This window comes from Sorex araneus, chromosome 1 (assembly GCF_027595985.1).
Source record: "Sorex araneus isolate mSorAra2 chromosome 1, mSorAra2.pri, whole genome shotgun sequence".
Lineage (NCBI taxonomy): Eukaryota > Metazoa > Chordata > Mammalia > Eulipotyphla > Soricidae > Sorex > Sorex araneus.
This window is the reverse complement of record NC_073302.1, coordinates 256,739,879-256,757,158: the sequence shown is the minus strand read 5'-3', so window position 1 is coordinate 256,757,158 and position 17,280 is coordinate 256,739,879. Positions and strand designations below refer to the sequence as shown.

The 17,280-nt window shown below is 39.0% G+C and overlaps 1 protein-coding gene across 4 annotated transcripts in view; it reads left to right on the top strand.

Moving 5' to 3' along the window:
- The window catches only part of DIAPH3 (diaphanous related formin 3), a 517,599-nt gene that overhangs the window by 386,002 nt on the left and 114,317 nt on the right, over positions 1-17,280 (top strand). For all 4 annotated transcript variants that reach the window (XM_004603995.2, XM_055141227.1, XM_055141217.1 and 1 more), the window contains 2 exons: positions 12,908-13,003; positions 13,528-13,587. In XM_004603995.2, coding sequence (XP_004604052.1) covers positions 12,908-13,003; positions 13,528-13,587 — 156 coding nt within the window. The remainder of the gene's footprint in view (positions 1-12,907; positions 13,004-13,527; positions 13,588-17,280) is intronic.

The following is a 17,280-nucleotide window of genomic DNA, read 5'->3' as shown; positions in this document are numbered from 1 at the left end:
ACCACTTGCAGTTGGGTAATTTAAGAGTATAAGCGAATTTAGAACTGAACTCTTAGTTCATCCTACTCTGCCATTAAAGATGATGTGATAGGGACTGGAGCGATAGCACAGTGGGTAGGGTGCTTGCCTTGCACGTGGCTGACCCAGGTTCAATTTCCAGCATCCCATATGGTTCCCTGAGCACTGCCAGGAGTAACCCCTGAGTGTAGAGCCAGGAGTAACCCCTGTACATCACCAGGTGTGACCCAAAAAGAAAAAAAAAAAAGATGATGTGATAGTTGCTAAATAATATCAGCATGTATCTACTTGGCCAAGCTGCTTCGTGAGAATTAACTTAGGCTTTTAAATACCAATATTTACTCAAAGTGAGTTTTGTTTCTATCCTTTCCTTTTGTGATTTCAGTATCTCACTTGGACCCAGCAATTTCATTTTGCTAAGCTTTAAATCACTGGTGCAGCCTGTCCTTCTTTTCCTTTCCCTCATTCTGTCTTTCCTCAGAGTAATTTTTTTAAGGTTGTTTTACCAACTCAACTTTTTTTTTTTTTTTTTTTTTTTTTTTTTTAAATTTATTTATTTTTAATTAGAGAATCACCGTGAGGGTACAGTTACAGATTTATACACTTTTGTGCTTATACTTCCCTCATACAAAGTTTGGAACCCATCCCTTCACCAGTGCCCGTTCTCCACCACCCGTAAACCCAGTGTCCCTCCCACCCTCCCCAATCCCATCTCCCCCCCACCCCACCCTGCCACTGTGGCAAGGCATTCCCTTCTGTTTTCTCTCTCTAATTAGCTGTTGTGGTTTGCAATAAAGGTGTTGAGTGGCCGCTGTGCTCAGTCTCTAGCCCTCATTCAGCCCGCAACTCCCTTCCCCCACATGGCCTTCGACTACAATGTAGTTGGTGATCGCTTCTCTGAGTTGACCTTTCCCCGGAACGTGAGGCCAACCTCGAAGCCATGGAGTGAACCTCCTGGTACTTATTTCTACAGTTCTTGGGTGTTAGTCTCCCACTCTGTTATTCTATATACCATAGATGAGTGCAATCTTTCTATGTCTGTCTCTCTCCTTCTGACTCATTTCACTCAGCATGAAACTTTTCATGCCCATCCACTTGACTACAAAATTCTTGACCTCCTTTTTTCTAACAGCTGCATAGTATTCCATTGTATAGATGTACCAAAGTTTCCTCAACCAGTCATCCGTTCTGGGGCATTCGGGTTTTTTCCAGATTCTGGCTATTGTAAACAGTGCTGCGATGAACATACATGTGCAGATGCCATTTCGATTGTACTTTTTTGCCTCTCTGGGATATATTCCCAGCAGTGGTATTGCTGGGTCAAATGGGAATTCAATATCTAATTTTTTGAGAGTCGTCCATAATGTTTTCCAGAAGGGCTGAACCAGTCGGCATTCCCACCAGCAGTGAAGAAGGGTCCCTTTCTCCCCACATCCTCTCCAACAGCGGTTGCTTTTGTTCTTTTGGATGTGTGCTAGTCTCTGTGGTGTGAGGTGGTATCTCAAAGTTGTTTTGATCTGCATCTCTCTGATGATTAGTGATGCAGAGCACTTTTTCATGTGCCTTTTGGCCATTCGTATTTCTTCCTTGGTAAAGTTTCTGTTCATTTCTTCGCCCCATTTTTTGATGGGGTTGGATGTTTTCTTCTTGTAGAGTTCAACCAGTGCTTTATATACCATTGATATCAACCCCTTATCTGATGGGTATTGTGTAAATATCCTTTCCCATTCTGTGGATAGTCTTTGTATTCTGGTCACTGTATCTCTTGCGGTGCAGAAGCTTTTAAGTTTAATGTAGTCCCATTTGTTGATCTCTGTTTTTACTAGATTGCTTAGTTCCGTGTCACGTTTGAAGATACCTTTATCTTCAATATCGTGGAGGGTTTCGCCGACCTTGTCTTCAATGTACCTTATGGTTTGTGGTCTAATGTTGAGGTCTTTAATCCATTTTGATCTGACTTTTGTGCATGGTGTCAGGTCAAGGTCTAAACCCATTTTTTTGCATGTGGTTGTCCAGTTGTGCCAGCACCATTTGTTAAAGAGGCTTTCCTTGCTCCACTTCACATCTCTTGCTCCCTTATCAAAGATTAGATGGTCATACATTTGGGGTTGTGTGTAGGGATATTCCACCCTGTTCCATTGGTCTACGGCTCTGCCTTTGTTCCAGTACCATGCTGTTTTAATTGTTACTGCTTTGTAGTAAAGTTTGAGGTTGGGGATGGTGATGCCTCCCATCATCTTTTTCCCAAGAATTGTTTTAGCTATCCTTGGACGTTTGTTATTCCATATGAATTTTAGGATTGCTTGATCCATTTCTTTGAAGAATGTCATGGGTATACTTATAGGGATCGCATTGAATCTGTATAATGCTTTAGGGAGTATTGCCATTTTGACAACATTGATTCTCCCTATCCACGAGCAGGGTATATGTTTCCATTTCCTCATGTCCTCTTTGATTTCATGGAGTAGCGTTATGTAGTTTTCTTTGTAAAGGTCTTTTACTTCCTTGGTTAAGCTGATTCCGAGGTACCTGATTTTCTGGGGCACGATTGTGAATGGGATTGCTTTTTTCATGTCCCTTTCCTCTGCCTCATTGTTTGCATATATGAAGGCCATGGATTTTTGGGTATTGATTTTGTAGCCTGCAACTTTACTGTATAAGTCTATTGTTTCTAAGAGTTTCTTAGTAGAGGTTTTAGGCTTCTCTAGATATAGTATCATGTCGTCTGCAAATAGTGAGAGTTTGATTTCTTCCCTTCCTATCTGGATGCCCTTAATCTCTTTTTCTTGTCTAATAGCTATCGCAAGTACTTCCAGTACTATATTGAAGAGCAGTGGTGAGAGTGGGCATCCTTGTCTTGTGCCTGATCTCAGAGGAAAGGCCCTTAGTTTTTCCCCGTTGAGGATAATGCTTGCCGTAGGCTTGTGATAGATGGCTTCGACTATCTTGAGGAAAGTTCCTCCAAACCCCATTTTGGCGAGGGTTTTCATCATGAAAGGATGTTGGATCTTGTCAAATGCTTTCTCTGCATCTATTGATATGATCATATGGTTTTTATCTTTACTTTTGTTGATATGCTGGATTATATTGATTGATTTCCGAATGTTAAACCATCCTTGCATCCCTGGGATGAATCCCACTTGGTCGTGATGTATGATCTTTTTGATGAGTTGTTGGATCCTATTTGCTAGTATTTTGTTGAGGATCTTCGCATCGGTGTTCATCAGGGAAATTGGTCTGTAATTTTCTTTCTTAGTGGTGTCTTTGTTTGCTTTGGGTATTAGGGAGATATGTGCTTCATAGAAACTGTTTGGGAGAGTTCCTGTTTTTTCAATTTCCTGGAAAAGTTTGAGGAAAACAGGCAATAGGTCTTCTTTAAATGTTTGGAAGAATTCGCCAGTGAAACCATCTGGGCCTGGGCTTTTGTTTTTGGGGAGGTTTTTGATTACCGTTTCAATTTCCTTAACATTGATGGGTCTATTCAGGTATTCCAGGTCTTCTTTCTTCAGTGTTGGGAGATTATAGGAATCAAGGAATCCATCCATTTCTTTTAGGTTCTCCTTTTTTGTGGCGTAAAGACTTTCAAAGTAGTCTCTAATGATCTTTTGAATCTCACTGGTTTCTGTTATGATGTCCCCCTTTTCATTTCTGATTCGATTTATTAGAGTTTTCTCTCTTTCTTTCTTTGTGAGACTTGCTAGCGGTTTATCAATCTTATTTATTTTCTCAAAGAACCAACTCTTTGTTTCATTGATCTTTCGGATTGTTTTTTTGGTTTCGATGTCATTAATTTCTGCTCTAATTTTTATTATTTCTTTCCTTCGGTCTGGTTTGGGGTCCTTTCTCTGGTCCTTTTCTAGGGTCTTGAGTCGTGAAGTCAAGCTATCTATGTGGATCCTTTCTTCCTTCCTGAGGAATGCTTGGAGAGCTATAAATTTTCCCCTTAACACGGCTTTAGCTGCGTCCCATAGGTTTTGGTAGCTCGTGTCTTCATTCTCATTTGTTTCTAAGTATCTTTTGATTTCTTCCTTGATTTCCTTCTTGACCCACTCATTGTTCAACATGGAATTGTTTAATTTCCAGGTGTTTGATTTGATTTTCCGTATTTGTGGGTGGTTAGCTTCTATCTTCAGCGCATCGTGGTCTGAAAAGATGGTTGATACAATTTCTATTTTTCCGATTCTATTGAGGTATGTTCTGGGGCCCAGTACATGGTCTATTTTTGAAAATGTTCCATGTGCACTGGAAAAGAATGTGTATTCTTTCTTTTTGGGGTGTAAGGCCCTGTATAGGTCTATTAGGCCTCTCTCTTCAATTTCTTCATTCAGAGTCAGTGTTTCCTTGTTGAGTTTTGTTCTTGTGGTTCTATCTAGAGGCGATAAGGCCATATTGAAGTCTCCGACTACAATTGTGCTGTTAGTGATGTCCTCTTTGAAGTCTGTTAGGAGTCGTTTTAAATATTTAGCCGGTCGTTTGTTAGGAGCATATACGTTTAAGAGTGTGATTTCTTCCTGTTGTACATATCCCTTGATAAACAGAAAATGACCTTCGCTGTCCCTTTTGATCTTTTTCATCCTGAAATCTATGTTGTCGGATACCAGGATGGCCACTCCAGCTTTTTTAAGGGGGTTGTTTGCTTGGAGGATTGTTTTCCATCCTTTGACTTTGAGTCTATGTTTACTCTGTTTGTTCAGGTGTGTTTCTTGCAGGCAACAGAATGTTGGGTTTAATTTCCGGATCCATTTAGCCACTCTGTGTCTTTTGATAGGTGCATTTAGGCCATTGACATTGAGAGAGATTATTGTGATGTGGTTTTGTGTCATCTTTCTGTGGGATTTGTTGTTCTTATGGGGCTCCTCCTTGTCTTACAGTAGCCCCTTTAGACCTTCTTTCAAGATTGGTTTTGAGTCTATGAAGTTCCTGAGCTGTTGTTTATCCGAGAAATAGTGTATGGTTCCTTCGAGTTTGAGTGAGAGTTTAGCTGGATAAAGTATTCTTGGTGAGGCATTCATTTCGTTGAGTTTTTTCACTATGTCCCACCATTGTCTTCGGGCTCGGAGGGTTTCTTCTGACAGATCGGCCGTAAATCTGAGGGGTGCTCCTTTGTATGTGATTTCCCTCTTTGACCTTGCTACTTGTAGAATTGTGTCTCTATCTACAGCATCCGCCATTCTGACTATGATATGCCTTGGAGTCTTTTTATTTGGGTCTCTTTTTGCTGGCACTCTTCGGACTTCTTGTATCTGGACGCCTGCCTTCTCCAGCTCTGGGAATTTCTTAGTGATGATGTCTTTGACTATGTTTTTTTCATTGGGGTTACTTCCCTGTGGTTCTGGTACTCCAATGATTCTTATGTTGTTCCTCTTGAAGTCATCCCCCAGGGCTCTGATTCGCTCTATAGCCATTTTGAGGTCTTTGGCCATGATTTGTTGCTGTCTGTAAGCTTTCTGCAGCTCATCCTCAAGCTCGCTGATTCTGTCTTCGGCTGTAGTCATTCTGCTGTTGAGGGCATCTAGTGATATTTTTATTTCATCTACCGATTGCTTTATTTGTGAGACTTCGGTTCGAAGGTTTGAAATTTCTGCTCTCATTTCTGCTCTCATTTCTTCCTGTATTTTCTTGGTAGACCGTTCCAGCGCTTGATTCATCTCCTCCCTTAATTTATTGGATGTCTGTTCCATAGTTGCTTGGAGTAGGTCGACTCTCCTCCATATTTCCTCTCTGAATTGTTTATCTGAGAGGTCGTAGATGTTGGGAGACTCTTTTGAGGTTTCTAGTATCTTTTCTTCTCCCTCTCTTGATGGAGGGGATTTTCGCTGTTTCTTCATATTGTCACGGAAGTGCAGAGTTGGAACCTTGTAGTTATTTATTCCTCTTCGTTTTTGTGGGAAGAAGGGGCTCCGATTGTGCTAAACTTCCCTTATTCACTGATAGCTTTTATACTGTCAGCCTAAGCTAATGGCTATTTTGCGTAAATGTTTGATATCGCAAAAGTGAGTTTTCAAAGGAATCCACAGTACGGATTGAGCTGAGGTAGAAAAGAATAACTGCGGCCGCTGCCGCTCTGGAAAGAGGCCACGCCCACTTTTTAGGCCACGCCCCCTGAGATGAGGACACGCCCCTAAGCAGCAGAGTGGGGATTGGTCAGGATCCGACGGCGGCGGCGGCAAGGTGCCAGGCAGGGGCTTCAGGAGAAGCCCCGAGCCGCGGCGGGCAGGGGGTGGGGAGGGGGGCTTCTCCGCGCTGAGGCAGGCTCTCCAAGGGATTGCCTGTTTACCTGCAGGATGGAGATTGGTCAGGATCCGACGGCGGCGGCGGCAAGGTGCCAGGCAGGGGCTTCAGGAGAAGCCCCGAGCCGCGGCGGGCAGGGGGTGGGGAGGGGGGCCACCAACTCAACTTTTTAATACTTGAGTTTTACCACGTTACTTCCCACTTAAAACAAGTCAGTGATTCCTAGAAAGCAAACTATGAACTCTGCTACATAGCATATTTGGTGCATGATATGTTGGCGCCCGTTGCTTTTTCACTGGCCTCTCTCTGCTCCCAGCGCTACCTTCCCTCATTCATAGGAAACCTTTAGTGCTTCATTTCCCTCCCTGAACCTGATAGAGCTTTCACCATTCAGGCCTTTACAACTCTTCCTTGGGCTCTGGCAGGACCTGCTCTCTGCAGGAAGTTCTGGCATACATAAATCCCTTCTTTAAATTTTTTGCTATCCTGGAGGACTCCTGTGACTGCTGTCCCTCTGCCTCTGCCAGATGTGATGTGCCACAGGGACTGGAAATTTCTGTACTAATGCTTGTCATGTTGTCTCGTGCCGTTTCTTCTCTCGCTAGACAAAATCCTGGTTGGTACAAAATCAGCTCCTTCCCCATTCACCACCATTTCTTCAAATATCTTTTTCTGTCTGGAAATGCTTTTTAGAGGCTTGATATTCATCTGGGTAGCATCTGCACATTTCTAATTTTGCAGACTTTTATTTGCCTAAATTTTATTTCCCTAAATGAGGCTTACTAGCTTCTCATTCTTCTGAAATCTCCCAAAATTTCAGAGACCATCACCTTTAAGACTTAAGTGTTACTGTTTTTTTAGTAGTATATTTTATTAGTATATTTAAATAGCATATTTCATTAGCATATTTGTATATTTAGGTAGTATACTTTCTTTTTGGGCTGGAGAGATAGCACAACGGTTGGGCTTTCGCCTTTCACACGGCCGACCCGAGTTCGATTCCTCTGACCCTCTCAGAGAGCCCGGTAAGCTACCGAGAGTTTTGAGCCCGCATGGCAGAACCTGGCAAGCTACCCGTGCATATTGGATATGCCAAAAACAGTAACAATAAGTCTCTCAATGAAAGACATTACTGGTGCCCGCTCGAGCAAATCGATGAGCAACGGGATGTCAGTGACAGTGACTTTCTTATTATATCTAAATAGTATACTTAAACGTTGCTATATACTTAAATTTTGTTATTTTACTCATGTTCTACATTACCGAGTTTATGATAAATTAAGAATTTAGCCCCCTTTTATTTTCTCTACCATGAACTCCCTCCTCATATATCCCTTTCTCCTTTGTCATATTGTATAAACATTGTAACTATCACAGTTGGTAATTCATAAAACAAATGTCACAAACATTGCTTATAACATTGGAATTGTGTAAATCTTATTCACATCTCCGTCTTCCATGGGCTACCAATTAATGTTATTTATAGGTTAATGTTAATATGTATTTTACATTCTTAATATTTATATATACCTGTCATTAATTTATCCAGACTCTGACAGATCTCAGAGAAAATCACCAATCACATTTGGAAATCGAGCAATAAAAGAAAAACTAATGCTTGCTCTCTTGTTCCTTTGTCACTGTTATATACTTGAGCCTATGGGATCTGAACTGTCCATTGAGGTTCAAGTTATCACCTTGGGGATTTGTTACTTTGCTGTGCTGAGCCATTTTTCCTTGGCCTGGGCCTTTCTTCTACCTTATTTTATAAAGGCACACATCCCTACAGCTTTCTAAGAGTGTATAGAGATGGAAATATTTTTTTTTCTTTTTGGAAACATCCATTCATTAGAAATACTTTCTCTTCATTGTTTGAAATTTGTTCCTCTACTATCCTCTGAAATCCATTGTTGTGAGTGAGAAATCCCGTTCCATTCAGATGCTTTTATAAATGATCTGTTTTGATTGGTTTTTCATGTTCTGGATCTTTCTTTTATTTTTGCACATTAGGATCTTTGTGTCTTTATTATTTCTAAATTTCAGTGTGTTGTTAGCCTGAGGAAAATGGAATAAAGAAAAGTTTCTACAATCTCTCATATACTTAGTATCTTGGCAGTTCTCAGGGCCCTGCCTCTCTCAATGCCGTCACGCTTATACCCAGAGCATCCCTCGCGCCTAAGAATCATTCAGGTCTTACCCTCTCCTGTCTCAGGTCTCTCTCTCACTAGTACTGAGTATTTATAACAACATGCACTTGACTTTCAAAAACGTTGCCCCATTTTGTCTGAATTAGACGCTAGAATTTCCAGTTTACTTCCAGAAGTTATCTGCAGGTGTCTGTGAACACATTGTACTTCCATATCCAAAATAGAAACTCATTGTCTTTAACATTTGTTTTCCTTCTACTGTACTCAATATTTTACTTCTTTACAATTTCTCTACTAATTCACTGAGACTGTGTGTGTGAGAGACTACTTAGAACTCACATACTCTCCCTTTCTTGTATTCTGTTGATTCCTCTTTAGAAATATATACGTATATATTCCATAACCCACTCTCTTCTAATTTTCTAGACACAAATATTTCTTAATACCATTTACAAACTAAGCAGGTGATGTTATTCAAACATACCAAAACTCTGACTATTAATGTTAGCCTATTTAAAAGAGTTTTCACAGCAGGAAGAAACTGTAAATATTTTGAGTATAGTTTGACTTGTTAAAGAAATTGAATTTTAGGCTGTTATAAAATATGGCTTATTTTTGTATCTCTGGCTTGTATTAGAATACTGTAAGTGCAAATCATTTGAATACTTGATTGTATTTGTTTTTGTTGATTTGAGTTTGTACCTACTCTCCCTTACCCTTGTTTATCTTTAATTATCAGGAGATCATTCACTATGAAGCTTAACCCTTTTGTTCCTATCCCAGTTTTCTACTTGTCGAAAGCAGAGATTATTTCTTGATTCTGGGGGTCTAGACATCATTACTACATTTTGCTAGTTGAAGATAAATGAAAGTCATTTCTTCTTGTGAGTGAACTAAGTCTATTGGTAGAGATTGTCGTGTAGATTATGTAGTGAAGGACTTATTGCTGTATGTAGCACAATGCCATTAGAACACACAGAGGGGCACCCAGTTCAGCCCACATGTGTCAAGCAAGAATTACTATCTGAAAGAAGTGAGCTTGGTGAAGAAGTAGAAGGGTCTTCTACGTATAAACAGATATCTGTTCAAAAATAGAGAGAATGGAACAGTGGTGTTAAACTATTTGTATAAGCTTCAACATGTCATCTCTCTCCTAAGAAAAAGGTGATTATCTAGCCTAACTCCAACAGCAACCATCACACTCAACACAGCAATGACAAAATGTATTTAATAAATAATTCAGTTGCATTTTCCACAGTTATCCCCATAATGCTATTTATAGGTTAGTTTTGTTGTATTTCACGATTCAAGAGTGACTCAAAGGGACACATCAGTTGGCATTTCTCTTTAAACTCCTTTAATCTAAAACAGTTGACTAACCTATCTTCTCTTCTGATTTTCGTGATATGGGTAATGTTTTTTAAGAATCTGGAATGTTTATTTCACAGGATGCTTCTCACTTAGGAGTTCCATAATTATTTCCCTGCCTTTAGATTCAGGTTAAATATTTTGGTCCAAAGTACTGCACAGGTTAGTGCATCACTATAGGAGACAATTGATGTCAACGGGTCCCATTATTGATGGTGTCAAATTTGATTACTTAAAGGAGTTGAGATATGACAGGTTTCTCCAAATTCTGTCGTCCCATAGTCTTACACACAGCTTCTGTAATATTGGCTGTTTTCTACCTGTCTGTTTTAACTATGTGAAGTAAGATTTTGCTCTTAATGTATACTGGTAACCAGTTCTTCTGTAAAGCAGGCTTTCTCTTCTCCCACACTCAATTTGTTTTCAGTGTGTTTCATAAAGGGAGGGTTTCAGCCAGTGCTCAGGGGGCAGTCCTAGTGATGCCCCGCCAGGCATCACCGTGGCTCCATGCTAGAGCCTGAGGATGTGGTGCTGCTTGAACCCTGAGTGCCAGGGACTGTCAAGACCAGAAGGTACTTGGGGATACCGAGGATTACCCCCAACAGTGCTTAGAGGGCTGTGCTGTGCTGAGGATCAGGCTGGGTTCTGGTGCCTGTGTGCATCTCTAAGCCTTGAGTGGGACTTATCCGAGGCTCCTGTTTCAAATATATTATAGTCAGTATGGATGCTTGAAATTTTTTTTGTTTTTTTTTAATTGAATCACTGTAAGATGGATGTTCCTTTCAAAACTGTGCATAATTAGGTTTAGTAGTACAGTGTTCCAATACCCATCCCTCTACCATTGTACATTTCCCAGCACCAGTGTCCCCACATTCCCTCCTATTACCCCACTCCCACCCCCCAGCTACCTCTGTGGCAAGCACTTTTCTTCTCTCTCTCTCCCCTCTCCCTCCCTCCCTCCCTCCCTCCCTCTTTCCTTCTCCCTCTCCCTCCCTCCCCCCCCCACCCCTCTCTCCTTATTTGTTTTATTGAGGGTAGGGTGTAGGGCGTTTGCCTTGCACAGGGCTGACCCGGGTTTCATTCCTCCATCCCTCTCAGAGAGCCCAGCAAGCTACCGAGAGTATCCCGCCCACACAGCAGAGCCTGGCAAGTTCCCCGTGGCATATTAGATATGCCCAAAGCAGTAACAACAAATCTCACAATGGAGATGTTACTGGTGCCCGCTCAAGCAAATCAATGTACAATGGGATGACAGTGCTATAGTGCTATTGAGATAGCATTTGTTTATACAACTGCATATGTTTTCCAGGTGTAACTCCTCACCTCTTCAAAGTATGTCACCACCACCAACATACTAATATCCTTCTGTCACAGTCCACTCCCCGTGGTCCCTATTCCCTGCCTCCTCTGGTAACCTCACCTCTCAGGGCTGAGTCCACAGGTTCTCCCCTGCAGCCGCCTCCCCGCATTGTTTTAAACCTTTTAGAAATTACGTCTGGTTTAAGCTTTGAGCTCACGATGCCTGTAAATCCAACCCCATGTTCCTTCATTTTTCTTGTGCTTCCATTCTGTATTTGTATTTCTTTTCCCACTGTGAGCACTCTTGTTACCAACGACATAAACATCTGCTCAGTCTTATAATACACACATTATCGTTTCTGAATAACTACATCAGTACCACTACCAACAACAAATTTACTATGGAAAGTTCACATTTTCATTCTACTTTTTCCCTTAATGTGTATGCCATTACTCTCATGGTAGTTTATTTAATGTTTTCATTTTTTTTTTTTACTGATGAAATGCATTTACTCTAAGTGTTGGACATTATTTTCCATTCTTTTTATGAAAAAATCTAGTTCAGTTTAGGGTGCAAACTTCCTAGGATACATCAGTACTTCCTAATTAAAGTGTTTGAAGTATGTCGTGTATTTTAATTGAAATAGCCATCAAACTATATTTAAAATTGAATTTAAGGTAAATGAACTATTTCCAAGTACTCTATTTTCGCTCATTTTTATTACACCTGCAAGTTTAGTGCTTTTCTAAAAATATGCAATAGAACCAGATGGAAAGGGGCCAATACATATTTATATTTGTATATCTGTTTATAAACTGTAAATGAGTGTGTTATTTGTTCTCTACTGTGTTCATTTGTCATCTGTTCCCTATAAAGAGATGGTATTGCAAAAAAAGAAATAAAAATACAGACAAAACTTGTTTTCTGTTACTTTAAACATAACTGTATATCAGCCATCTAATTTCATAGCGAATACCTATAAAAAAAAAAAACCCTCCTTTTGAGGGATTAAAAAAAGCATGGCATTTTCTGGAATTTGGATGGGGTCAGTGTGAGTTTTTTTTTTCCCTGCTTTCTTTGAACACTGGCATTACATATATAAGTAGCAATGAATATTGCAATCTGATCTATTACTTTTGGGGAGAATTAGTTCAGGAACAATATCCTTTATTAAAGATACACAGAATGATAATTCAGATCAATATCTTAATGGGGAGGTAGTATTTTATATTTGTGAAGGCCTTGTTTGTTTTTTGTTGTTGTTCTTATGGTGAACGAGCCGTCTCATGAAAGTTTTTAGTGATCTGTGTCACCTAAAGTGGGGGGTTACTATCCTTTAATAATGCGAAAGCAGTTGTTGGACATATGTTGGCAACAACAGTTTTCCTAGAAATATAATTTTAGAAATTAAGGTTAGGAAGCAGACTCTCCATAACAACAAAACCAATCTTCCACACCTGGTCGGTTTTAAAATAGAAGCTTGCACTTGGAAGCCCGTTTCTATGAGGGAAATGTGATTTATGATAACCTGAAACAGATAGGACGAGAACCACATTCCATTTAAAGTTATTGTGCCCCTAGACTGCAAAAGCAGTGTTCTGAAGCCAAGCCATGGAATGCGACCCTCTGTCGTGGACGCCAGCTAGCACTCGCACTAATGAAGCAAATTTCTTTTTGATTTTGATTAAGTTTTTATTTGAGACTGAAAGTCCTATCTTACTCTGAAATTGCTGGCTCCGTTCTGGATCTCCCACACCAACATCATCCCCGGTTTCAGGGCATGCTTTGACATTGCTATGGTAAGCCCGAGGGCTGACGGAATTCCCCTTGTCTCTCTTCACAGAGGGTGACGAGACAGGAGTGATGGATAGTCTGCTAGAGGCCTTGCAGTCAGGAGCCGCCTTCCGGGACCGAAGGAAAAGGACACCCAAACCAAAAGGTGAGCATTATCTTTGCTTCAAATTACTTTCTGAGGAACTAGCACAACAACCCCTCATGTGAAAAAAGACGGGATGGTAGGGGAAGGGGCTTAAAGTCATGTGTCGAGAATGCAGTGCTCTCGGCAGCATCTCTTCAGAAGTACCTAAAGTTTGCGTAATCCTTTCCTCCCAATGATAAATGTCAACGAGAGAGGCATACCAGTTCGCCAGCATCAGGAGCACATTAACAAATCAATGCATTCAACCTAGAAAATCCTGATTAGTGTGACAAGTCTCATCTAAAGAACCATATGTACCTCATCCCAGTGGAGTTGATGGTAGCATAATTAAACAGAAAGTAAAAGTCATAACATTATTCCTTCAAGTATTTTAGGGTACTGAAGCATTACTTTTGCTTCTAGAAATACTTAACCTTAAGAGTGTGTGTGTGTGTGGGGGGGGGGGGGGGAGTTTAATACTCTTACACTTCTTAAGATGAACAGATCGCTATATTAAGTTTCTGTCTTTTTCCTTTTTTGCACAGATCTACGGCAAAGTCTCAGTCCGATGTCTCAGAGGCCTGTTCTCAAAGTTTGTAACCATGGTAATAAATCATATTCATAAATTGCACATTCTTCTTATCTACTTTTATCCTGTTGATCTGTGATTTTAGTAGGCTGCTGTGAAGTTCTCAAGTTTCAATATAACTAAAATAGGAAAAATGTGTAGATGTACATATTTGCTCTGAGATTGTGTACTCGTATTTCCCATCCCAGCATTATTGCCTGGAGATAATGTCTAGGGTCATCCTTTCAGACCTCAGGTGAGTTTTATTTTTGTTATAATTATTTGCAGTTGGCTCACATACCTCTGATCGGTATTGTCCAATCCATCCTTTCAAACTCAGTGTGTTCTCATAATACTATTTTAAGCAGTTGATTTATGTTACAACAGGATATATTATGAACTAGTGAAATATATTACCTGTTTTAATCTGCCAGGTTTGCTAATACAGTTTAAAAAATCATTAATACAGATGACATTTATGTGCTATTATTGTGGAACAATGTACCAGATTCACTAACAGAAGGTAGATTATTAACTTAGTCTCTAATATTTACCTGAAAATGATTTCTTCAAAATCCCTACTCAATCCCATGGAGTCCTGTTTTCTTCCTGATATCAGTTCATGTTGATTGGTGTACTACGGTTCTCTTTCCTCATTATTATTTATTAGAGATTTCTGCTGCCTCCCATTGTCAAAAACATTCACCCATTGTAATAGCCAGTTATTCAGTCTGACACCTAAATTTGCCATAGAAATGATATATAAATGAGAACTGGTTAATGAATATAAAACCAGCTCTAAAACTGGTTTTAAAATTGGAAAAATAATTGACGGACTTTTTTCAAGGAATGTTTTTAAGTGTGCATGGGGCAAGTCCTAGAAGTATTGATGTGTGTGGTTCAGTTGAGAAACTCGTATTTCTAAGAGAGACAAAAAATAATGAGATAAATCGGAAAAAAAATAATGAGATAAAGAGTGATCCCTAATAGCTATATGAATCCATGTTGCTCAATGTGAAGTATAGTAGATGGTAAAAAAGCAAGAAAAATGGCCAAAATTCTATAAGAAAATTTTCAATAGATCTTTCAACTACAAGAGCATATTCTGGTTATTGTTTTGCCTTTCCCTACTCAACTTTCAGGAAACAATTTTAATGAGTCATAAATTCTTTGTGAAGAATGATGGGCTTATGGTTTAGAAACACTGTGATATACTAAATATAATCTAAAAGTTTAGAGGCTGGTTTGCACAGACCTTAGATACCATTCAGTTTTGTAGATGAATAAGATGAATAAATAGCAACTGAAGGAGGAAGGAGATGGAAAACTTCTCAAGCATAAGGATCCGCTTTTGACTTAAATATTGCAACTATGATTCCCATTTGTTTCTCTTTAATGTATGTAGGTTTCTCTATTAATATTAATAAAAAATAAATCAGCCGACATTGTAAGTCCTTAAAAAAGAATCACTAACAACACAATTGCTGTGATAGACTATCATGGTATGCATATACCAATGTTCTACTTAAAATAAGGTTTGTTTTATTTTATGGGAAAATTAAAGTAAATTTGTATGCTGACCTTAACACAATCTCTTTTTGTGTTAGTGCTCTGGCTAGCAAAGTTCATCTATAAATTGATATTTCAATCCATTGCATAAAAGATATGAATATTTTATTTCTCTCTTAAGTTTATACACACACACACACACACCAGCTTAAATTGTAGGGATATAATTGAGCTAATAGGTTATGCAACAGGCCAAAGGAATTACATCAAAAAGATCAAATTATTAGTATATATGTGACAAGTGTTTCAAAGATTTCTATTGATATTCCTGCTGTGTTCTCTTTTGTTTTGGCATTTAAGATTTAGGCAGGATTATAAGGCATTAGTTGTTTTTTAGGTTGTTTTTTTATTTTTTTTTCCCTAGTTAGCACTATAAATTAAGGACTTGTTAGGCTCTTATAGGTGCTCTCCTCTAGCAAGTTCTTTTTACTTCAGATGAGTAAAATTAATAAAAATAATAAGTGATAATACTAATTCAGGTGGTTAATGCCAGGAGCAAAGTTACACAAAGATTCGGGATACATAGGTATTTGGAAAACTAAGGAAGATGCTCTGATGGCAATTCAGATTTAGTATTTAAAAGTATCAGATCATAAACTGAGTTCTGTGAGATGAGTAGAAATGAACCCAATAATATGAGGACGAGTGTGTCCCAAGAAGCAGCAACTGGTTCCCTCTTTCTCATGAGGGCCTTCTGTCCCCTTTAGTCTGCACCCTATTAAAATTCATGCCCTTGTAACACCCTGGTGTTTTCTATTTTTTTTAAACTCATTCCCTAAAAATGTTCACATTCAGTGCTTGCCATATTACTCGTGAGCTCCATTGGGGTGGAGACAGGCAATAAAAGAAGACACCTGTCTCTTTTGCTGCTATAACTTTAATACTTGGCTGGGTTGATAACATATGGATCATTAATTAAAATGTGCTGAGCACACAGACATGTTTATGTTGAGGCTTGAATGGAACAATTAATGGATATTGAGCAAAATCAAAACTCTGGATGGTACACAAATAAATGTAATTTAACATAACAATTTCAAAAACTCCTATTGTAAATACAGTTAACAGCCTCTCATCTACTCCCAAAAATGTTATCTGTCATCAGAAGGAGATATTTGATCATCACTGATTTATGCTTCAAAAGGTTGTTGGATCAGATGAGGAGGGTGCAGTTCAGTCTTGATTGGATTCTTCAGCCCTTAGAAGTGGGAGATTACTTATTAATTAGATTTCTTTCCCTTGCTTAATCAAGCAAATTTTAACAGCAGCAAATAAAACAAAAGAAAGCATCTGCTAATGAGTGCAGAACATTATCTTATTTCTTTTCTCAATGCTGTGTATCCCAGCTTAAAGGTTTTCTAGTCTACAGAAAATAGCAAAATTTCCTGTTATGAAAAGATAAAATATTTATTAATGCTTTTTATAAAGGTCATGCTATATTTTGGTACTAGTGGCTTGGTTGAAATTAATTGACCAGATAAAGACAGAGTATATTGAGAGTCTGATATCTGACCAAGAATTTGAACTATTGAAGAATTTTTAGCAGGAAAATGATAGATCTTTGCTTTTTTTTTTTTATTACAACCATGCAGGTTGAATAGAACTGAAGTGACATATGTAGGAGAGGGGAAAGAATTGAAAGGCCTTGACGCCCACCTTAATGCCAACATGTATTGACTGCAAAGAGTATGGAAAGAGTCAAAGACTTTATCTGTGTTTTAGGAAAGAGGCCAAATCAAATGCTCTGGCTAAGAAGCCCTCACAAATAATCTCAAATACTTCATAAAGAAATAAGTTATAATAAGGTTGTAAAAAATAACCTTTAAATCTAGAGAATGACAAGTCAGATACTGAGATTTAGAGAGAGACACACATAAGGAATGAGGTACAGGTAAACCAAATATCACAAAAGGAGGAGGGGTAACGTTTGAGCAGAGCCTACATTTGAGAGTTGAAAGTGGACTTTTAAAGGCTTGATTCTTGTTTTTTTACTCTCTGCAGTTCTGTTCTACTGAATGGTTATTTTTCGGTACATTAATGCTTACTCTTCGCAAAGACTTCTTTTCCCTTGCTTATAGCATAGAATCTATAAAAGGCTCATAACAAGGTTTTACAAATATAAACTGCGTATCCACATCTTTTGTGCATCTGCCTGTATTTG